General features: G+C 41.9%; 1 protein-coding gene and 1 long non-coding RNA gene across 4 annotated transcripts in view; one reads left to right on the top strand and one right to left on the bottom strand.

The window, feature by feature from the left end:
• The window catches only part of LOC119861320 (vesicle-associated membrane protein 2-like), a 101,141-nt gene extending 90,149 nt beyond the window's left edge, over positions 1 to 10,992 (bottom strand). The window contains exons 1-3 of one of the 2 annotated variants that reach the window (XM_043492561.1): positions 10,838 to 10,992; positions 9,330 to 9,475; positions 8,618 to 8,742 (exon numbers count right to left, since the gene is read on the bottom strand). In XM_043492561.1, the coding sequence (XP_043348496.1) occupies positions 8,618 to 8,619 (2 nt within the window). In that variant the 5' untranslated portion in view covers positions 8,620 to 8,742; positions 9,330 to 9,475; positions 10,838 to 10,992. Of the gene's footprint in view, positions 1 to 8,617; positions 8,779 to 9,329; positions 9,476 to 10,837 lie in introns of those variants that run through there. The other variant, XM_038416338.2, reaches the window with a different exon arrangement.
• A 2,470-nt stretch (positions 10,993 to 13,462) lies between these two features.
• Positions 13,463 to 19,481, top strand: LOC119861559. 2 transcript variants are annotated; one of them, XR_006274032.1, is made up of 4 exons: positions 13,463 to 13,857; positions 14,295 to 14,385; positions 14,511 to 14,655; positions 16,987 to 19,481. It is a non-coding gene; the product is annotated as an uncharacterized LOC119861559 (long non-coding RNA). The 2 variants fall into 2 exon arrangements; XR_005294943.2 differs by having other exon boundaries at positions 13,463 to 14,148.
• The last annotated feature ends 497 nt before the right edge of the window (positions 19,482 to 19,978 follow it).

Genomic DNA, 19,978 nt, shown 5'->3' with positions numbered 1-19,978 from the left:
GCAAGTGGTCAGAAGAGTGTATGGCTCTTCCTCCTCTTCATTCTCTCCCTTTTGAGCAGCTAGCACCTCCAACTAAGCATCCCCCATCTCTGCTAACAAAGAGCTACTTGAATACTTACAAGAAGCTAAATTCTGCTCTGATACCAGTGTAAATCCATTGCCTTCAGTGCAACGGTATAGAAACCAGCCCAGTAGGGTTTTGTTTTGATTAACAGAACCAGTTTCAGACTATCCATCCAGTGACTACTTCTTGATGCTAAAAGATAAGGATTTTTTTTAAAAATCCCTACCAATGAACAGAGAGACACTGTGGCAACAAGGAGAATTCTGGTGCTTTGTTTTATTGGGCATCTCAGAAAAATTGTGCTTTGCAACAGAACTCATTTGTGCTAGAGCAGTGGTCCCCAAACTATGGGGTGCACTCCCTAGGTGGGTGCAGGGGAACGTTCAGCAGGATTTGGGCCAGCCCCCCCAGAGGGCAGGGAGAAAGTGACACCCAGCCCCACTCAGCCCTCATTCCCTCTTCACTCCCAGGCCAGTTCCGCCTCTAGTCCCAAGTCTTCCCCCATTCCCAGTTCTACCCCCAGCTCCACCTTCAGCCCAAGGTCCTCTGCTGAGCCAACTGTGCAGTAACAGAGGGGGGCATGACAGGAAAAATTTGGGCACCACTGTGCTAGATTAATTTATTAGCCATTAATGTGACGATCGAAAAGAAACTAAACCATTATCTTCACCAACTGACATTGTTCTATTTTCCACAGACAAACAAGTCTCTCTCCACTTGCAGGGCTGGCCTTACCAAGAGGTGAACTGAGGTGGCCGCCTCAGGTGCCAGACTCTGGGGGGTAAGGGAGGGGGCCACCATTAGGACTCAGAGTGTAGAAAATTGTGTCTGCTGCTGGTGCAGATGTATTCTCTCTGCTCTAGATGCACAGAGGTGGTGGAGTGCTGTGCTAGAGGAAGGAGGGCACAAGAGACATAACAGGCAGGCAGGAGAAAAGCTGAGAGGGAATAACAGAAAGAAGCAGGAGCTGCAGGGAGAGAGAGGAGGAGGAGCCTCTTATGTACCTCTCTAGCATCCCCAGGAGCCTGGAGTGATTAACACCAGCTTCTCAGGGAGCTTCCTGTTTCCTGCTGCTTCCCTGGACACACTTGAGGAGAACAGGCAGTCAACTGAAGTACTAGGAGCCAGTTAGGCCCTTAAGACGCAGATAGCTTCCCTCACTCAGGCCCTGCTACCAGCCTACTTATTTGTCCCCTTCAACTGAGTGTTGAGAGCCACTATAGCTGGCACAGAACAGCAGTCATGAGTAAAAGAAGAAAAACGCCCCTCTGGGGCAGCATTCGGAAAAAGAAAGCAAGCAAAGGAAGCTTTTCTATCTAAGCAGGAAGGAGCGCTCCTGAGATGCATAGACACAAATGTTCATGAGGAGCCTTCCGGCCTCAGTGAGGATGTGAGTGATGAGGACATGCCTGATCTTCCAGTTAGAGTGCAGGTGACCTGGCAACTATTGCAGCATCCATATCTCCATCTCAAATGGCTGTAACCATGCACATTCCTGAAGAAAAGCGTAGATCAGAGAAGAGTGTGGTGGAGGCACAAGAAACAGCTGCTGCTGAGTTTAGTTCCTTAAGTCTAGATGATCCAAGACTGTGGACCCACTTGAGCAGTAGCCTGAGGGACTTCATGTTCCCCAAAGACAATGAAAATAGAAGTTTCCATCCAACACATTACTGGCATGAAATCCCCAATGGTGACAAAATGGATTTATGTACTCAAAAACCCAGAATGCTGAAAACTGTTTTTGTTGCAAACTCTTCCAGACTAATGTTCCAGCCACACTGGGTTCTACAGGAACAAAGGACTGGAAAATCTGGCTAGAAATCTGGCATGCCATGAGAAGGCAGCAAATCACCAGAGAGCATTCCATAGGTGGAAAGAGCTTGAGATGAGACTAAGGTTAAAGGCCATCATAGATGATCAGCATCAAGAGAAGATTGCATCAGAGTCTCTTTACTGGCAAAATGTTCTGAAAAGGCTCATTGCCATTGTGAGAATGCTTCCTATCCAAAACCTAGCACTGCGCGGCACTTCAGATCAGCTGTATGTGCCAAGCTCTGGAAACTTCCTTAAAATTGTGGAGCTGATGGCGGAGTTTGATGCTGTATTTCAGGAGCATCTAAGAAGAGTCACCACCCAAGAAATGTACATGCACCACTACCTTGGAAAAACAATTCAAAATGAGATCATACAGTTACTGGCAACAAAAGTCAAACAGAAGATTGTGGCAGATCTGAAGTCAGCAAGATATTACTCTGTTATTCTAGACTGCACACCTGACATCAGCCATACGGAACAAATGACTTTAATGGCGCGTTTTGTAACAACAACAGAACCTAGTGAAAATGTCCCTGCAATGGTGACTGTCAGAGAGCATTTTCTAGAATGTATTGACATTGATGATGAGCTGGTATGACAAATGTGCTTCTTAAAAAGCTGGAATATGAAGTGATAGCTGACATGAGAGGTCAGGGCTCTGGCACGATAATGGTGCCAACATGAGAGGAAAGAACAAAGGAGTGCAGACAAGGATCCAAGTGTTAAACCCTCAAGCCTTTTTTGTCCTATGCAGTTCTCATTCATTGAACTTGGTGATCAGTGATGCAGTATCAGCTTCTAGTGAGGTTGCTGAATTTTTTAATGTAATTCAAAGCATCTGTGTATATTTCTCTGCATCAACTCATCGATGGCAAATTTTGAAGCAATATCTGTGAACATCCTCTCTGACACTGAAACCACTTAGTACCACACGATGGGAAAGTCAAGTGGAGGCGATAAAGCCTATCAAACACCAAACTGAGAAGATAGATGATGCCATAGTTGCCATTATGGAGGATAATGCTATGAACTTTTATGAACTAGGAACTGTTCATGGGAAAACAGTGGCAGAGGGAAATGGAATCACCAGAAACATAGATAACTTCAAATTTCTGTGTGGCTTAGTGTTGTGGCATGACATTCTGTTTAAAATAAATATTGTAAGCAAGAGACTCCAAGGTGTTGACCCTGGATATATCTGGAGCAATGGAACAACTGGACAAAGCAAAGTCATACCTACAGTCTTACCGGTCAGATGAGGGAATTCAAAACGTTCTGAAGAGTGCACAGAAGTTGGCAGAGGAACTTCACACTGAAGCTATTTTCCCCACCCATTCAAGAATACAAAAGTCACCGAAGAAGAAGACATTTTGATTACGAGGCATGGGATAATCCCATAGGAGACCCCAAACAACAATTCGAAGTTGAATTCTTTAACCAGGTGCTAGATTGTGCAATACAGTCATTTGAAGAATGTTTCTTGCAGCTCAAGGAACACAGCAATATATTTGGGATGTTGTATGATACTCCAAAACTCCTCACTATTCCTGAAGAAGACCTACACCAGCAATGCAGGGCACTAGAGACAGTGTTGACACATGATGACATGCGCAATATTGATGTGAGTGATTTAGGTGATGAACTGAAAGCCCTTTCAAGATACATTTCAGCTGGATCAACTCCAAAGGCTGTTCTGGAATATATGTACACAAATAAGATGACCACCCTCTTTTCAAATGCTTTTGTTTCTCTGAGCATACTTCTAACACTTCCTGTAACAGTTGCCAGTGGAGAACGCAGTTTCTCCAAGCTGAAGTTAAGAAAAACTCATCTTTGCTCCCCAATGACACAGGACAGGTTGGTCGGCCTTGCAATCATCTCAATAGAGTATGAGCTTGCCCAGACTGTGGACCTTCAGCAGGAAACAGTTCAAATCATTGCAACCAAGAAGGTTTATTCAAACAGATAAAAATGTCAGTGTTTACTATGCAGACAAGAAAAGTTAACTTTCAAATGCCTGAACAGCAAATGTAAGTGTTACTTAAAATTTTTGAACAAGGCATTTTAAGTTGTTAGTTCTTCTTTATTGGGGTAGGTAGCTACCATGAGAGGAGTAGAATAGGAAGAAGGCAGAACTGAGACCTTTCAGTTTTGGCCCAAGCGAGGGGTATGGGGGCGTCATTTGAGCTCCCTGCCTCAGGTGCCAAAATGTTGTGGGCCGGCCCTGTCCACCTGCATTTTCTCTTACCCAGTGCTCTTTCCTGGAGGTTGGGTGACAGACATCTAGCAAGCTTGGCTTTGATCTATGGGTGATCACAAAGCTCAGTGAAATTGTTGGGCATGCTGTCTGCCTTCCATTCAGGCTAAATGAGTGTGCTATTAAATGCCCTTTTGGTTAGTGATAGCTGGAAGCCACCACCGAAGGACTTGACTGAACACAAACACAGGGTCTTGGGATTGATTGTTATTGCTGCTGTATGTGCATGTTTGAGTCAGAAACAGCCAGATGAGTGAAAAGCCCAGGAAACAGCAAGAGAAGCCCTTGTAACATGAACCTGAGAGAAAGCTAAGAGAGAGAGAGAGCATAAGAAGGCAGCCAGACTGGGATGCCCCCCTGCAGCAGGCCATGGCACCACACATGCACCTGACTCAGTTTCTCCTCAGTCCAACCATAAAAAGAACAGTCTCTCTCTCAGTGTCCACTTCAAAATACCGCCTCTGGGTATAATTTATTCACGTACATATAGAATAGTCCACAGAACCCTCATAACAAAGCTGTGCTCCCAATTGCCACAGTAAAACAGAGAAATGTACAGCAATTTTTCAAGCTCCTCACCCATGAGCCCATCAGCACTCGCTTCCCGTTCTTTCCTGCCCTTGTCTCAGAACCTCACTCTCCAGGCCATCCAACTGCTGGAAACCAGTCCCATCACGCTTCCTTCCAAAACATGGTCCAATGACTCAGCCCTCTTCAGCGTCCAGCACTAGTTCTCTGGCTCAGGAAGGTCAGCAGACTAACTTCTCTACTGGCACCTAGATCTCAGCCCTTTAAAGCTCCAGCACTGACTCTCTATTCAGGGCAGTTAGCAAACAGCTTCTCCATCAGCCTCCTAGCCAATTCCTCCCTCTTTCCTTGGAGGGCATGCAGAGTCTTCTACTCTCTGAAGACTCAGTCTCTTCTAGGTAGCTCTTATCTGCCCTTTTCCTTTATTCCATTCACCTGTGTTCTCAGGTTCCCTCACGCTCATCAGGTCTCTCCCATTTATATGGCTCAGGTGCTCTCTCCTAAAACCCAATTGGAGTGAGCTGATGAGTCAGAGGTGCAGTGGTCCTGCTCTTAAAGGGCCAGTGTCACACTGTGAGAGAGCTTTTTGGCCAGGGTGCTCATTGGAGAGAGGCTTGGAACTGTGAGCAAACAAACTGCCTCCTGTTTGTTCATTCTTTATATATAAACAGGGTTGCATCAAAGACATACCTGATGCCATCATCATTTTCTCCTTCTACTTGAAACAACCCCCAAAAGGTAACTCTCAACCCCCTTCCCCCCGACTCTCAGTTCACTTCTTATCCTTATGCTTGGAACAGTATCCCCCTCTTCTCAAGCAAGAAGTGAGCCCTGTTCTTCCTTCAAATCCCTCCTTTTAACCCGCTTCTTTCATTTAACTTCTCAGTACTGACCCTCTCCTCAGTAAGGTTTGCTCCCACTTTTGAGCCTGCTTCTTTATCATTTGTATTGTACCACTCAGACGGTAATCTCACATGAGGCCAGATTCCCAGCTGGTGTAAATCAGCATAGCTCTACTGAAGTCACTGAACCCAGTTGTACACTAGACATATATCAGTCTAACTACATTGCTCAAGGGTGTGAAAAATCCACAGTAGTTATAACTGACCTAACCCTGTGTAGCCAGTGCTATGTTGCTAAGAGAACTTATCCCATCAACAGAGCTACCCCCTTGGGGAGGTGGATTAACTACGCCAACGGGAGCAGCTCTCCCATCAGCATAGTAGCATTTTCACTAAAGCTGTATGTGAAGACAAGCCCTCAGGAGCCACCTCTTTGTCTTCTTACAAGTGTCTGAAGTGCTATGGATGTTTATGGTGCTCTACAACAAGATGAAAAGAAATCATTTCCTGATATTTGGTGTTCACTAGCAATAAACTGTTGCAAGTTGATGAACACTATTAGTTGTTGCTATAGGTTGTTAGTTAACACACATTTACCTTGTGGCATTCATCAATAACTCAAAGTTGGATAGTGGTGACATTCATCAAGGAGTTTTAAATCCTTTTTCTGTACATCCATTTAATAGAGAAACAGAAATCAACTGAATACATCAATATCTGCATAATAGCAAGTTGCTTATTTATCCTGGCTTTGTACGATTAGTGTGTTGAAAGATTATCCCACCAAAAAACGGTTTCCTTTTTTCCCCTAGATCAACAAAGAAACTTATGCAAGCTTTTCTACAAAAGACCCAGGCATACTAATATTGAATCAACCTTTCTGTTTTTAGTTAAAAAATATGTTATGAATACACACTACTAAGCCAAAGATAGTATGAAAAACTGTTTCTTGTTTGAATAGTTTAGATGATAATTCTGCAGCAGGAAACTGTTGCATTAATCATTGAAGAACAGCTCACATACAGATCAAAGTATTTGACATCATCCTCTGACTCCTGATATAGACACAACTAGGCAACAGCACCAATAACACACAATGAGCTGGCAAACTCATAACCATTTGGAGAAGTTCAGGTGTGCACATTAAGCCAAGGTATTTTTCAGAAAGCAATTCTTTGGCTTGGAGACATTCTGGATGTTGTAGACAAAAGCTTGTTTTCTGATATTTTAATAGGTGAATAAGCAAATGAAAAAAAATTCTAGATCTCAATGAGATTCTGGATGTAATTTTTAAAAATTTTGTATTGAAATAGTTTACAGTAGGACACAACTTTTTATTTACAATAATCAGCATAGCTCCATTCACTTCTATACCAGTAGGATCCATCTGAGGATCTGGCCCTATGTTTTCCCCCCTGCTTATGTTATATAGGATTAGAATTATTTGACTTTTTTATACTTCTGAGATGTTTGCAGCTGGTTTGCACCTACTGGTGCAAATGAACTGCAAATGAACATTTATGCAATCATATTAATAGATTCATAGATTATAAGGCAAGATAGGACAATTGTGATAATTTGGTCTGACCTCTGTAGAATACAAGCCATAGAACTTCCCTGAACTAATCCCTGTTTGAATTAGAGCCGATCCTTTAGAAAAACATCCAATCTTGATTCAAAAATTGCTGGTGATGGAGAATCCACCACAACCCTAGGTAAGCTCTTCCAACAGTAAATTACCATCATTGTTAAAAATTTGCACCTTATTTCTAGGCTAAACCTGTTCAGCTACAACTTCCAGCCACTGGATCTTGTTATACCTTTGTCTTCTTGTTTGAAATGCCCTCTATCATCACATTTCTTTTCCCCATGTAGATTGTTATAGGCTGTTATCAAAGGATGCATTTCAGAATCTAGTTATCTAAACTACACAGGCCAGATCTATTCTCATTTACACCAATGTTTTTCCAGAGTAACTATTAACTACATAGGTTTTACTGTTGTCTAAAAGAGAAAATTAATGCTGTAATTTAAGCCACAATTAAAGACATGGACAGCTATTTAAAGATGTAATAAAATAATTCTGAAGTGATGGGTTAGTGTCATCTACTGCTGCACAGAAACAGATGGATGCTGAATACAATTGAGTTGAAATTATTTTATATCTAATATATTATTATCATATTGCACCAGATAGCAAGGACAAAGGTCCAGATCCTCAGCTGGTATAAATCAGCGTTCCATTGTGATGTCCAGAACTGTGCTGATTTACACTAACTGAGGATTTGGCCCAGCATTTTGACTGGTTGGTGTCAGCACAATTTTGAATTGGAAACATGTTAGTAATTCTCTTCACTGCTGTCCAACAACTGGAAAAACTCCACAGCCAGCCATAGCAGAGTTCCCATCATTTAAGAGCCACAGCAGACTGATTAGACTTTGACACTGTCTTACACAAACTTTGGATCTCTAAAATACACAAGAGAGGTCTCACACCAGCAAATGTTCCTCAGAGTCTGACACTGATTAACACAGATGCCATGTAGTTTTCATGTGACAGCCAGCCACATCAATGTTAAAGTAGCTTCAGATGCTTTATTCACGTAGCCAGCCTTTCACCGCACCCACACCCACATAAAATTAAACATAAAAAGATACATTCATAGTAAGAGTTAATTTGTACTTGGTTTTGAAAACAACAGCATACTACTTGGCCATTTCTCCAAAACCCAAACAAGCAACTTTTCCTATATCAGAAACAGCAGTGAACTTTCCAGCCACAGTATTGTGCTTCTGTAGAGCAAGCATTTAGGGGAATATAATTGTAAACAGATATTCACAGATATGAAACAGAATCTGTGACAAATCACAATATACAATCCCAGAGCCCAGCCTTGCTTCAAAAGGGATCTCAGTCATCTTAAAGCCATGCTGCTATCATTTCTTTGTGAAGTAAGAAACACGCCCATTCACAGCTGAGTATTCAGAGTTTCAGCACCACACTTGATGGACAGTGCTTTGATGCTGCTTTAGCCAAACTCTTCCCTCCAGACATACTAAACCTTCATTTTCAGACTGCAGCTCATTTTCACTCTGACAAGGGATACTCACATTGTTTTCGGTCAGACAGTCTGTGGATCTCTTAAGGTTCAGCTGTTTCTCTCACTCTCAGCAGCTAGCAAAGATGGCTTTCCAGCTCTGCTTCTGATGCAACCAGTCTCTTAGTATTGTAGGCACTGTTACCGAGATAGGAGTGGTAGGCATAAGCTACTGAGCATGCCTGCACCTCACATCACACACTAGGAAGTAGAGGAAATCCACAGATGCACACCCTCTGTAATTCAGGGCAGAATAAAGTCCTAGAGTGACTAATATAAATGGAACTTTCCCCCCCAGCTGTCTGCATCCTGACTCCTCTAGATTTAATAATAGGGCATTTATTCTCAGCTGTGTAGTGCATGGAAATTAAACGTATTTCCATCTTTGAATTTTTTTTAAAGAATCCTTTATATCTTTTTTCCTTAAACAATGGAAGCACTACTGTTCTATGTCTGTAGTTAAATTATGAGTGTAAAATCCAATTGACGGGTGAACACTGTTGGATTAAGTGAGGGAGAGCATGCATAAATATCAGCTAGGCCAGGAAGAAAATTCCCCCAATGCAATATTGCATTTGCCTCTGAACCATCCAAGATTGGCCCTGACTGGAGACAGGATGCCAGACTAGATGGACCAATTTTTTTTCTGATCAGGTGCAGCAATGAAGCCAGACTGCAGAGGACTCGCAGTGCTTGCCAAAATACAGGGAAGAATGTCTGCTTACTTCCACACGTGCAATTTCTTATGCCTTCTTCTTTTTGCTCCCCCTACTGTGAGGAGTCAAAAATCCTTCTTGAATCCAATGTGTTTTCCTCTTTGTCAGTGCTTCTCTCTTTGGTTGTCCTCCTGACCATGCAAGTGAAACCCATTCTGGAAGAGAAAGCACAACAAAACATTTAAATCCAGGTTACTCTGTACTCAGATAAAGGGATGAAACGGTGCAGAAAGATCATTTAACCAATATAAATCCAGAACTGTCTCCCCATGACATGAATTTTTGTTTTAGTTGGTGTGTTATCCAACACTCCATGTAGCCAGTCTTTCCACTCACTCTAGTGGGAGCTGGCTCAGAACAGATCTATGCCTGGATAAGGGAAAGTTTTAAACAGCACAAACAAGGGAGTATTTGAGAATCTAGACCTCAGAGATGGATGGGCTGGTAGTATGGAGAAACATCTTGTTAGTCTGGTGGCGGTGTTGAGTTCCAAAGAAAGCGTTTCAGATGCAGGACCTCACCAAGGCTCATTTTCATGTCAAGTTAGTGAGCAGAGGTAGAGGTCTTCACCCATCCATCTACCCACATATTCTGCTAAACCCTGCCAGTTTGTAACCCCGCACTGTTTCCTAGTGAGTGGAACAATATATGCCCCCTAATAGTTAGCTAAAGAAATAGATTGGGGAGCATAAAACACACCAGAACCCAATCGAAGGGAAACAGAGTGCTATGAAAAAGCCCAGCTTTGGGGTCATCTGATATTTGCTTAGATCCTAAGTGCCAAATCCTGCTCTCAGAGCAGTGCTTTGTACATGGGACCTACAAGGAAGCTGAGGGGATGAAATCCTCCTAGCCCAAATGTTACACATGTATTGCAGCCAGGGGATCTATATAGCAGTGGACCCAACAGTCACAGCCTCTTTTTCCCCATGCCCCAGTATTTAAATCCCTGCTGGGCACTGACTTGAAGACCAGGATGTAGAGAAAATGAAAAGCAATGCAGAAAAAAAGCTAGTCAACCTTTTCCAAATCTAAAAGCTTCAAGCAGGCTCAGATTTGCATTGGAGTTTGGACGTAGGTCCAGAATGGTTCATGTTTTAATCCAAAGCAATTAACCCATTTTCTTAATATTATATATTACAAAGCATGTTCCTTAAAAAGAGAAAATAACCACCCATAGGAGTCGCAAGCTAAAATGATCATAGCAGCAGCAGGTGGATATTAAGTCTAGAGGTGACTGTATCAAGTAATTGCTAAGTCACTTGCTTGCCCTTTGGCTTCATTTCATTGCAAATAAACACTACTTTAAACCTATATTAAGGACATTCGAACAGAGCTGCTAAGGTGTGTGGCTCAATACTTAGCTCCATATCCTGGCAAAGCTACTACACTAATTGCTTCGTCAAAGACATTGGTATATAGACATTGGTAAATATGGAGATTGAGAACTCAGTTCTTGCTCTGAAATGCATGGCGCAGCTCACATGAAGGGAGAGGCATGATTAGATTTCAGTTACCTGATCATCCTTGTTTCATGAACTACAAGCAGCTACCCTGTCAAAACATCTTCAGGTTTCAAGCATCTTCAGTCACTAAAGGAAATAAATTCTCGTTGCCCACTGAGAAGCACTGCCTATTGTAACAGCATTCTCAAACCAGACATAGTTCTCTGTTGCTGAAGAAAATCCACAGAGAAGTGGGTGATGGTTTTTTGTTAGCTTTTAAAACTTAAATTGTGTCAAATACACTGGAAGGGTTGGATCTCTGTGTTTCAAGGTGGAAGAGCTTGGTGTAGCTCGCAAGCTTCTCTCTCTCACTAATAGAAGTTGGTCCAATAAAAGATATTACCTCCCCCCATGCCATCTTTCCAAAGGTGGGGTATTCCTGGCTACTCTGGGCCAGGCTACCAGAGGCTTTTGTCTTTCTAGGAAGAGATGCAGAGACACCCTGTGGTGGCTGAAAGGATATGAGAAGAGTGGGTCAAATTATTTGATGATTTTTTGCAATATGTTTCAAATAAAGTCTTGTATTAGATTAGAGAGGAAGGATGATCGTGCAGTTAAGGGAGAGTTCCTGTGATGCTGGGCAAGTAATTTCATCATTCTGTCCCTCAGTGAGATGAGGATACTTTCCTGTCTCTTACCCTTTGAATTGCTATTTGGGACCAGTGATGCTCTCTCACTACGGATACATGCAACTTCTAACACAGTGGGGCTCCTACCTTGTTGAGGGCCTCTGAGTCCTACTGAGAATACATGAGGAAAGGCAAATGGGCTGTGTCTGTAAGGTAGTCTTCTGTCTTGCTATCCTGACAGTCTTCCCAAGCTGGGGTAAAATCATACTTAGGTAACAGCAGCGGTAAAACTGGTCTGGGAATGTTTTTAAACTGATAAATACATATTTATTTCCTGGGCTGAGGCCACGTACACAAACATGGCAGTCTCAAGGCCACTTACTAATGGACATACTAGCAGCACACAGGCTACACAAGTAGAAACAAAGGTACCAGTCTAATAAAATACACTCTGAGAGAGGAGTCTTTAACACACACTCATGTCTTGTAGTGCTAGTAAAGAGCCATTCACTCAGGCATTTTGCTCCAGAATAGCTAGAGATGGAAGAGAGTTATCAATTTGGTCCATGTCACTTTGCCTTAGGCAATATTATACATCTGTTCAGAGCTGGATGTCCTTAATTCCCCCTAACCTAATACCTTGATAGCACTCTTTAACCAACAAAGCAGCTATATCAGGAATTATGAAGAAAGCCTTCAGATGGAATCACTAAGTATCAGTGATGAAACAGCATTCCAAGGCTCTGAAGATACCATGCCTTTCTTGCCATTACTTAGAGCTAATATGGAATTATAGCATTTAATTACTTGGAAATGATGTTATGTGTCTACGTCCCCAAAAATCTGTAGGTGTTCCACCTGAAGACTATTACTCTTCTCCTAGCTCTTTTTAAGTAAGATCCAGATATTAGAGATACTTTGCAGGCTGAAGTGCTGAGCTCTAATTGCTTTCAATTTTGTTTTAACAATGATATTTTGGAGGGTGTGTGTGTGTGTGTGTGTGTGTGCGCGTGCGAGTGAGGGAGCCTCTGAGGTAACCAAGAATACTTGGCCATTATTTCTGTGTAGGAATGCCATCAGTAAAAAACACACCGTCAATTAATTACAGTGTTAAAAGCAATGGAAAGCAAAAGACCCTGAAATATAAATGGGATGGAAGAAAAGAGAAGTGCTCAGTCATACAGCAGCTCAGCACAGCACAGCACATAATCACATACATAACTGTAAGGACAAGAATAGTTCTATTATAAGGACTAGCTATATTAGACTAATGAATACAAATAGTAAAGAGAATATGGGCAACTTAATCTTACTGGGCCCAGTCCTGTAAAAAATCCACATATAGGGCCTGACAAAAGTTTTTTGAACTGGGAGTCTTTCCACTGACTTCAATGGGCTTTAGAACAGGTCCATTTTGAGTACCTTAGCTTTTCCATTACCTACTTTCCCATACATTTACATTGATAACCTTAATGTTACCTGATCTTCTAACTCCTGTTTAAAGAGAAAAACAAATAAGCTACCTAACTTCAGCATTAATATTAAAATAGCTTCATCTGCAGGGCTCTGAACTCACCACTGAGAGGTAGACGAAATTCCTGCCTCTCCAGCTGCTGCCACTTAGGTGGAGATTATGGTCTACTCTTCAAAGCTGGTTTAATAGGGAAGCTTCAAATTGAGACTGCTGTATCCCTGCTACAGAAAAACATGCCTTTTTTTTTAATCAGGCCAGGCCTTGAATTTGAAGTAGGTTGTGGAAAGCATTAAAAACTACAGAGAGACCTGTAAGGTCGGTAAATGTCTGACACCTGCAACTTTCTTCTTTCCTTGACATTGGGGCACTTTTTTAGAGAATGTTTCCTTGTGCATTTCAATGAGATATTCACAACCTCTTTTGTCGCAGCTTACCTCTGTTCACTCTGCACAGAGAAAACACACCATGCCCCAGATTAATCATAAAAAGGGAGGGACTTTCCTCCGCTCTTCTAAAAAATGTGGGCAGCTGCCTACTGAGCACAAGAGTGGGGTTAATTGCTGAGTGGCTCTGCTACTCCTGAGTTCTTCCTACTTTCCACATTCACACATGTCATAGTGTGTTCTTAGTAAACAATTATAAGTGAATTTATAAAAGTGAGAGCTAGATTGGTCCTGATTCTGCAAGGAGAGCTGTACACAGGAGACCTCTGTGCTGGCATGGAGCTTGTTGTAGGATCTGGGTTGTGGACTATTATATGTGAGGATACAAAGGCTAAAATTAAGGAAAATACATAGCTCAGACATGACGGATTTTCTGATCACTCGTTAACTCAATAGAATGCTACCTCATTTGCATTTATACCTAAAAATTAGGGTTGTGTGATTTATTTTAGAAAACAATTATTGGGAAATACTTTAAACTACAACAAATAGGCAGGATGGGCCGAAGCTGCTTCCCAGCAATTTGGAGCAAGTCAAAACTACTATGTGAGTCAATCAACCAAAAGTGAATGCAATTACTGAATATCAAATGTAGACCAGAGAGACTAATTTAATTACAGAGGCTACAGGGATAGTGCTTGGAGACGAAGCAGCACAATGCGGAAATTAAGATTAATCAAATATTTTATCAGGAAAAAGAAGAAATTATTTTCAAGCAATGACCAAGTGCCTTCCCTGCCTGTTGCTTTATGTTAGTTCCATCTCAAGAAATCAGTTTGCTGTTCCCCTTCTCTGTACAGGATTGTTTTATTATCTCCTATTATTTGCTTTTATCAAGTAAGCATCTTTCTATTTCTTTGGAAATTAGTTTAATAGTACATGGTAGCACCTAGAATGGAGACATTTATCTTATTTAACAGCCAAGCCTATTATCCATAGCTTAGTTAAGTAAGAATAGCCATACTTGCCTCTTCTTCCCTTAGGATTTTCCAAAGCAGGTGTTTGCTCCATCTGATGGAAAGTGCCTGCTGTCTGAACTCCACAAAACCTGCTGCATTCCTGGAACATCTACAGGTTAGTACAGAAACTTGTCTATATAATTCAATTGCACATTGTTACTCATGTTGTTTTGTGATAGCGGCATAGATTTGTGAACCTGCCGTCTCCTGCTCTCATTTGTTTTATTGTTGCTGTTATAGTTAAGATGAGCTGGCAGAAGGCAAAGAGGGAGAGTAAAGATGACAGCATAGGTGATATGAAACATGGAAGGAAAAAGAGAGAGCGTCTGTTTAAGAAAAGGTTTTCTGCACTGAATTTCTTCTCTCGGCCTTCCAAGAGTAAACTGTAAGTAGGTCTGAGGCTCAATGCCTCATGATAAGTAGCTGTACTAGACACAGTGCTGGGTCCCATAGTATAATCTTTAACTAGTGGCCATTACTTATACATAATACTTTTCATTTCTAAAGCATCTTCTAACCAAAACCCACAAAAAGCTTTACAAACAACCCTGTGATCTGTTTTTACAAACTGGGAAACTGAGGTATAGAAAGATTAAATGACTTATGTGGACTTGTTTCCCAGTGCCCCCATTTACTTGTTGGTACCCTTATACAGTACTTGTCAAGATTGTGAGTTGTGACAGCCCTGGAAATCACTTCCAGGGATAACATTACTAAGCTGGTGAATCAGTGTTTGCACTGGTATTGTATCCTGGAATCATGGCAGAAGTAGGGTGACCAGATGTCCCATTTTTAAAGGGACAGTCCAGTTTTTTGGGACTTTTTCTTAAATTGGCGCCTATTACCCCCCACCCCAGTCCTGTTTTTTCACATTTGCTATCTGGTCACCCTAGGGAGAAGACATGATATGGTAGCAATATATAGGTAGAGCTGAAATCAATATACATCTTTATAGGTACTTGAAAATTGCAAGTGTGGTGAGGCGTGTGTATGATACCACATTTTGAGTTGTGGGCTTAAACTTCAGTTCTTCCCTCTGCAATATGATCATGTAAAACTGATGCCTCTTTACTCAGCAGGCTTGCTCCTTGTATGCTCAGACTCCTTTCTGATCACTTCAGTGACAAAAACGATTAACTGCTTTTTTACATACTTGTTAGCCCATTGGAATGTTCATTGTTATTACCTATTACCTTTCTTAGTGTTATTCATGTCACTCCAGGTCCCCCTTAGATGAGATAAACTGAGGGCATGCACAGTGCAGAAATTATTGTGGATGGCTAACAAATTAACTTGAAAAATGTCCTCGCCCAACCCATAGTCCAAAGCTGCTTTCTTTGCAGCTCTGCCAAAAGCAGTCTGTCTTGGGTCATTAGACCCAGGAAATTATGATCTTAGCAAGAAGAGCATGTAAGTATCAGCAATTAGTACATTAGGCTTGATAGCCACATCAGCTTGTTACATGCTTGGCACAGATTAAAATAAACTAGCCAGAAATGACACTGAGAGCCAAACTCTGCTCTAGATTACAATGGACCAAATATGGAATAACTCTATTAATGGCAGTAGGGTTCACTAGCAGAACTGGACCCTGAGACATGAGTTGTGATGGAACATGGACAGATTTTGTGGGTTACATTTGCTGTCTTCTCGGGAGCTTGTTCTGGGGACAGAACGGGGTAAGAATTCAATTTCAGTATAATGATAAAAACGGGAAAATCATGCTTTCCAAGACAAGGAGGCATCAAACTAATCTGAAAGTGAGGACAGTTGAAAATGGAATAGAGATTTTTCCAAATTTATTATAAAAAGCAGTACTGTTCTAGCTGCCCACTCTCTCGGTATTTTACTACACCAACAAGCTGACATAACAGATCCAGTCCTCACATGGACTGAATGTATTTCTAAGGATCCTATTGTCTTGGTACATAGAAGTACCGATAGGCCCCGATCCCACAAACACTGTTTGGGGACTATTCATGTAAGTGCTTGCAGGATTGAGACCTCAGTTAGCATTCAACTCAGTGGAAGGATATTGTTATAAAGAGATACTCAGGTCATTAGTATTCATTTTTGTGAGTGCTAGCAGTGTCCCTTTTAAGCTTTTCCAGTTGTCTCTGTTCAAGGACAGAGCATTGTCATGTTTTCCTGCTAGTCGATGAAGCTGCATGCGAGTTCACAAATGCAAATGGGCACTTTGTAGGATATATTTGGACTTTGTTTTACTAACTAGGGCCTGATGCCCGTAATGATCTCTGCATGGGCAGACCCCTGCACCGAGCCCTATGGAAGTCTGCACATGGGACTCATTGCATGATCAGCTCCATGGAAAGTGCCTATGTGTGGCGCCAAAGTGAAACTGCTGTTCTGAATTAAAGCCTCTTTCAAGATACCTGCAGTAACTTTCACTGAAAGGGCATTCAAGACAAGTTTGTTTTACAATTTTAAAACTTGAAGATAAAATCTTCACAAATTCCAGCTTCTAAAAAGCAAGGTCTGTGACCTGTATCATATTGTAAGTACCAGACTCTGCTTATTCCTTCCACACACATATTCTTCAATGGTGTTCAAATATGGCACCTGTTGTTTAGAATGTGCCACAGAGAAAACCTCGGGGGTGGGGGGTTAAAAATAGGGCATTAACAACTTCTGCTAACTTCATTTTGCTATCAAAACTTTATAGGTTAAATATGTCACTGTTTTCCTTCTGTTCTAGCCATCAGGGGAGGAATCGGGTTTTTGAAGACAAGAAGAGATGCTTACACAGGAAAGGTTCCAAAAAAATTAAGCCCCCAAGGGAGGAAATGTGTTCTCTAAGGCAGCCACACTCGGGGAAAATGTGTCCGAAATGTGAAATCATCATCTGCCGGAAGTGTGAGACACTGCACTCAGAAAGCAGTTTCATTGCCCACAGCTTATTGGATCACTATGACAAAGGAGATGCCTGCTGCCACCATGGATATAGGGATGATCAAGGACTCACAGTAGATCCCTTGTTTAAGCAAGATGTTGAAGCTTCAAAACATTAAAACTCCAGCCCTACACTTGGATCCATATAGGCTCAGCTTGGAGTCAGCATGGATCTGAAAGCAGGCCTGGGGTCTAAAATTGCATTGTATTGCATTGCATGCTTGCTACATATACCAGCTGCACACTGAATAACCTAAATATTGTGCACTCTTCATATGTAAAGTAGTTTATAAGTGTGAGCTGAAAGCTTTTTAGGCCTACTAGGACCCATGTTTGCTCTGTAATAGCATACTCTTAAAATGTATAGAATTCTCTATGAAACAAGTTTATCAGCTGCAGCAGTAGTAGTGCAGAATCCTAGATGCAGATCTTGACAGTGAATGAAGAATTTTGGTTTATATTATATTTGTTGGTAAGGTGTAGAGCTGTTCAGAGGTTTTTTTTTATTACTGATCTGGCATATTAAACAGTTTTATTTATTTTTAAACTGCATGAGCATGTATGTGAAATCAGAGAGACAGCCTCAGTGTCTCAAGTCTTCTGTTCATCCACAGGAATCATTACATCCCTCCATTTCCCCACAAGCCATCCTCCCACACCCTCTATTTCAGGGACTCTCTGTAGCTTCTCTTGCCATCTTCCCATGCCTGGGGCTCTGTCTGTCCATTCCCTACCCCCCATTGGCAGACAGGTTGTATGATCTCTCAGGTTATCATTCCCCACTCTTCCCCCTCATGCCAGCAGCTGTGCACACCCCCATTCCCCTTATCCCTCAAAGCACGTGCTATCCCCTCTGCCCATACAACGGTCTCCCAACTCCCCCATCCCGCAATGGCAGGGGCTGTGTGCACCCTCCATTGTCTCCTTTCTGTCACAGAGATGAGTCATTCAGTGTGTCAACATACTAAACTCTATTAGGAGGATAGGCAGAGAGGCTAGAGACGGTTATGGTGGAAGGTGGTGTTTGTATTACTGCAGCACCTACCAGCCTCAGTCATGGACCAGGATCCCACTGCACTAGGAGCTGTACTAACAAAGAATAAGAAGGTGCCATCAGTTTGACGTACAGACAATTGTAAAGGTGCTTGAAGCTGTGGTTCTGCTAAACAGAGGGCAGGGGCACTTTCTACATCTCCCATGTTTCCCCTTAGGGTTTTGCCCATCTCCGTCCCCAAATAGGGTTCTGCCCCATGCTGCCCCCAACATTCCTTGAAATTGTAGAATTGACTGGATGTGGCATTCAAAATTTATATTGCAGAAAGACAAAGAGAAATGGTGTGTAAAGCATCCCACGTGTGGCTAATCAGAGTAGAGGTGCTGTTTTGCCAAACACTGTATCTGTTCTTCTGAAGTGAAACAAATTACAGATGAGGCCCAGCTGCCCATGTCATATTAGGATAGCCGTCTTCCATCTGAGATGCCCATCAGCAGTTAAGGCTCGATCCTGCACCTGTAAGAGAGCCTGCATTGCTACCATGGTCCATGGGAGTTTAGAGCATTCAAGCACTTGATAGGATTAGCTTTAGTTGTGTAAAATGGGCATCTGTGGAAAATTCTACTCTGAGTGACCAAATGTGGCAGGTGGCTGTAGGCATAAGGAGCCCATATCGGAAGAGAAGTTCAATTATATGCCCAAGCAGTAAAAGTTCATCCCTGATCAACCTTTTTGTTATCCCCCTGAACGCAGAAGATTATCTTAAGACATAACATGCTGATCTGCAGGGAGCATCTTGAAGAACAGCTTTCTTTGTATTATTAGAGCAGACAAAATGTACCCAAATGCACCTTTGCTTTTGTGCCTGAAGACATTGTCAATGATACAGTTTGTATGATCATGGTCATAGTACTGAATTGCAGCTTGCAGATACAAAATGCCTTGCTTTCCTAGCCAGGGGCAGCGTGGTTTGCTAACCACCTTAGAACTGGAAAAGAAACAGAATGGTTCTAAATCTTACCCTTATAAAGAAATGGCTTTAAACACTTACTAAATAGGGGCAGTTTTGAGAACTCTGTGTGTGGGAGATTCAGACATACAGGCTATCCCTTGTATGTATGTTATTAATAGCAGCCAGTAACTGCTATTGTACTTATTTGGAAAAAACAATGTTCTTTAATAAAGCTGAAGCCTCTGTGTGCATGTGTCAGTGTTGTAATTCATCATCTCATAAAAATCTGCATGTTGCATTTTTCAAGTGCAGGTTCCTCAGATCATAGACAAACATTCTCAGTCCATTTACCCTGTCGGAAGCCCTGCGGTGGCTCATGAAAAGAGTTATCAGACAAAATGTGAACGATTCAATTTTATTTCCTGTTTAAATGTTCATGGTTCATTTTTTGCTATCCTGGTTAAGAATTTCGGTTGGGGGAGGATTTAATTCCACAGCTTCCATTGACACTAAAGGGAGTTGTGTTGCCTATGGCAGCTTTGGAAAAAACTCAGCCTCTGCTCTTATTCACAGAAAAATCACTAGAGAGCATGTGTATATTTCTTAAAAAACCCCAAACATGTAAGTAGGCATGGACCTACCAGCCTTGTAAAATCATGGGGAAGGAGCTATTTTCTTTACTATTTTGCCTGGATTGGGGTTCACAATTGCTAATATAATAAGTATCCTTATCCCTAGCAAGGGTCCTTCCAGGGCAGTTTTCAGGTACAGAGGGGCAGATTGTACTGATGCATCTGCTCTACCATGGTCTCTGACTAGAGAATTTTATTTTCTGAGATCATTACTCATCTC

Source organism: Dermochelys coriacea, chromosome 9 (assembly GCF_009764565.3).
Source record: "Dermochelys coriacea isolate rDerCor1 chromosome 9, rDerCor1.pri.v4, whole genome shotgun sequence".
NCBI classification, from domain to species: Eukaryota; Metazoa; Chordata; order Testudines; family Dermochelyidae; genus Dermochelys; species Dermochelys coriacea.
Note: the sequence above shows the minus strand (reverse complement) of the source record. Positions and strands in the feature narration are given on the sequence as shown.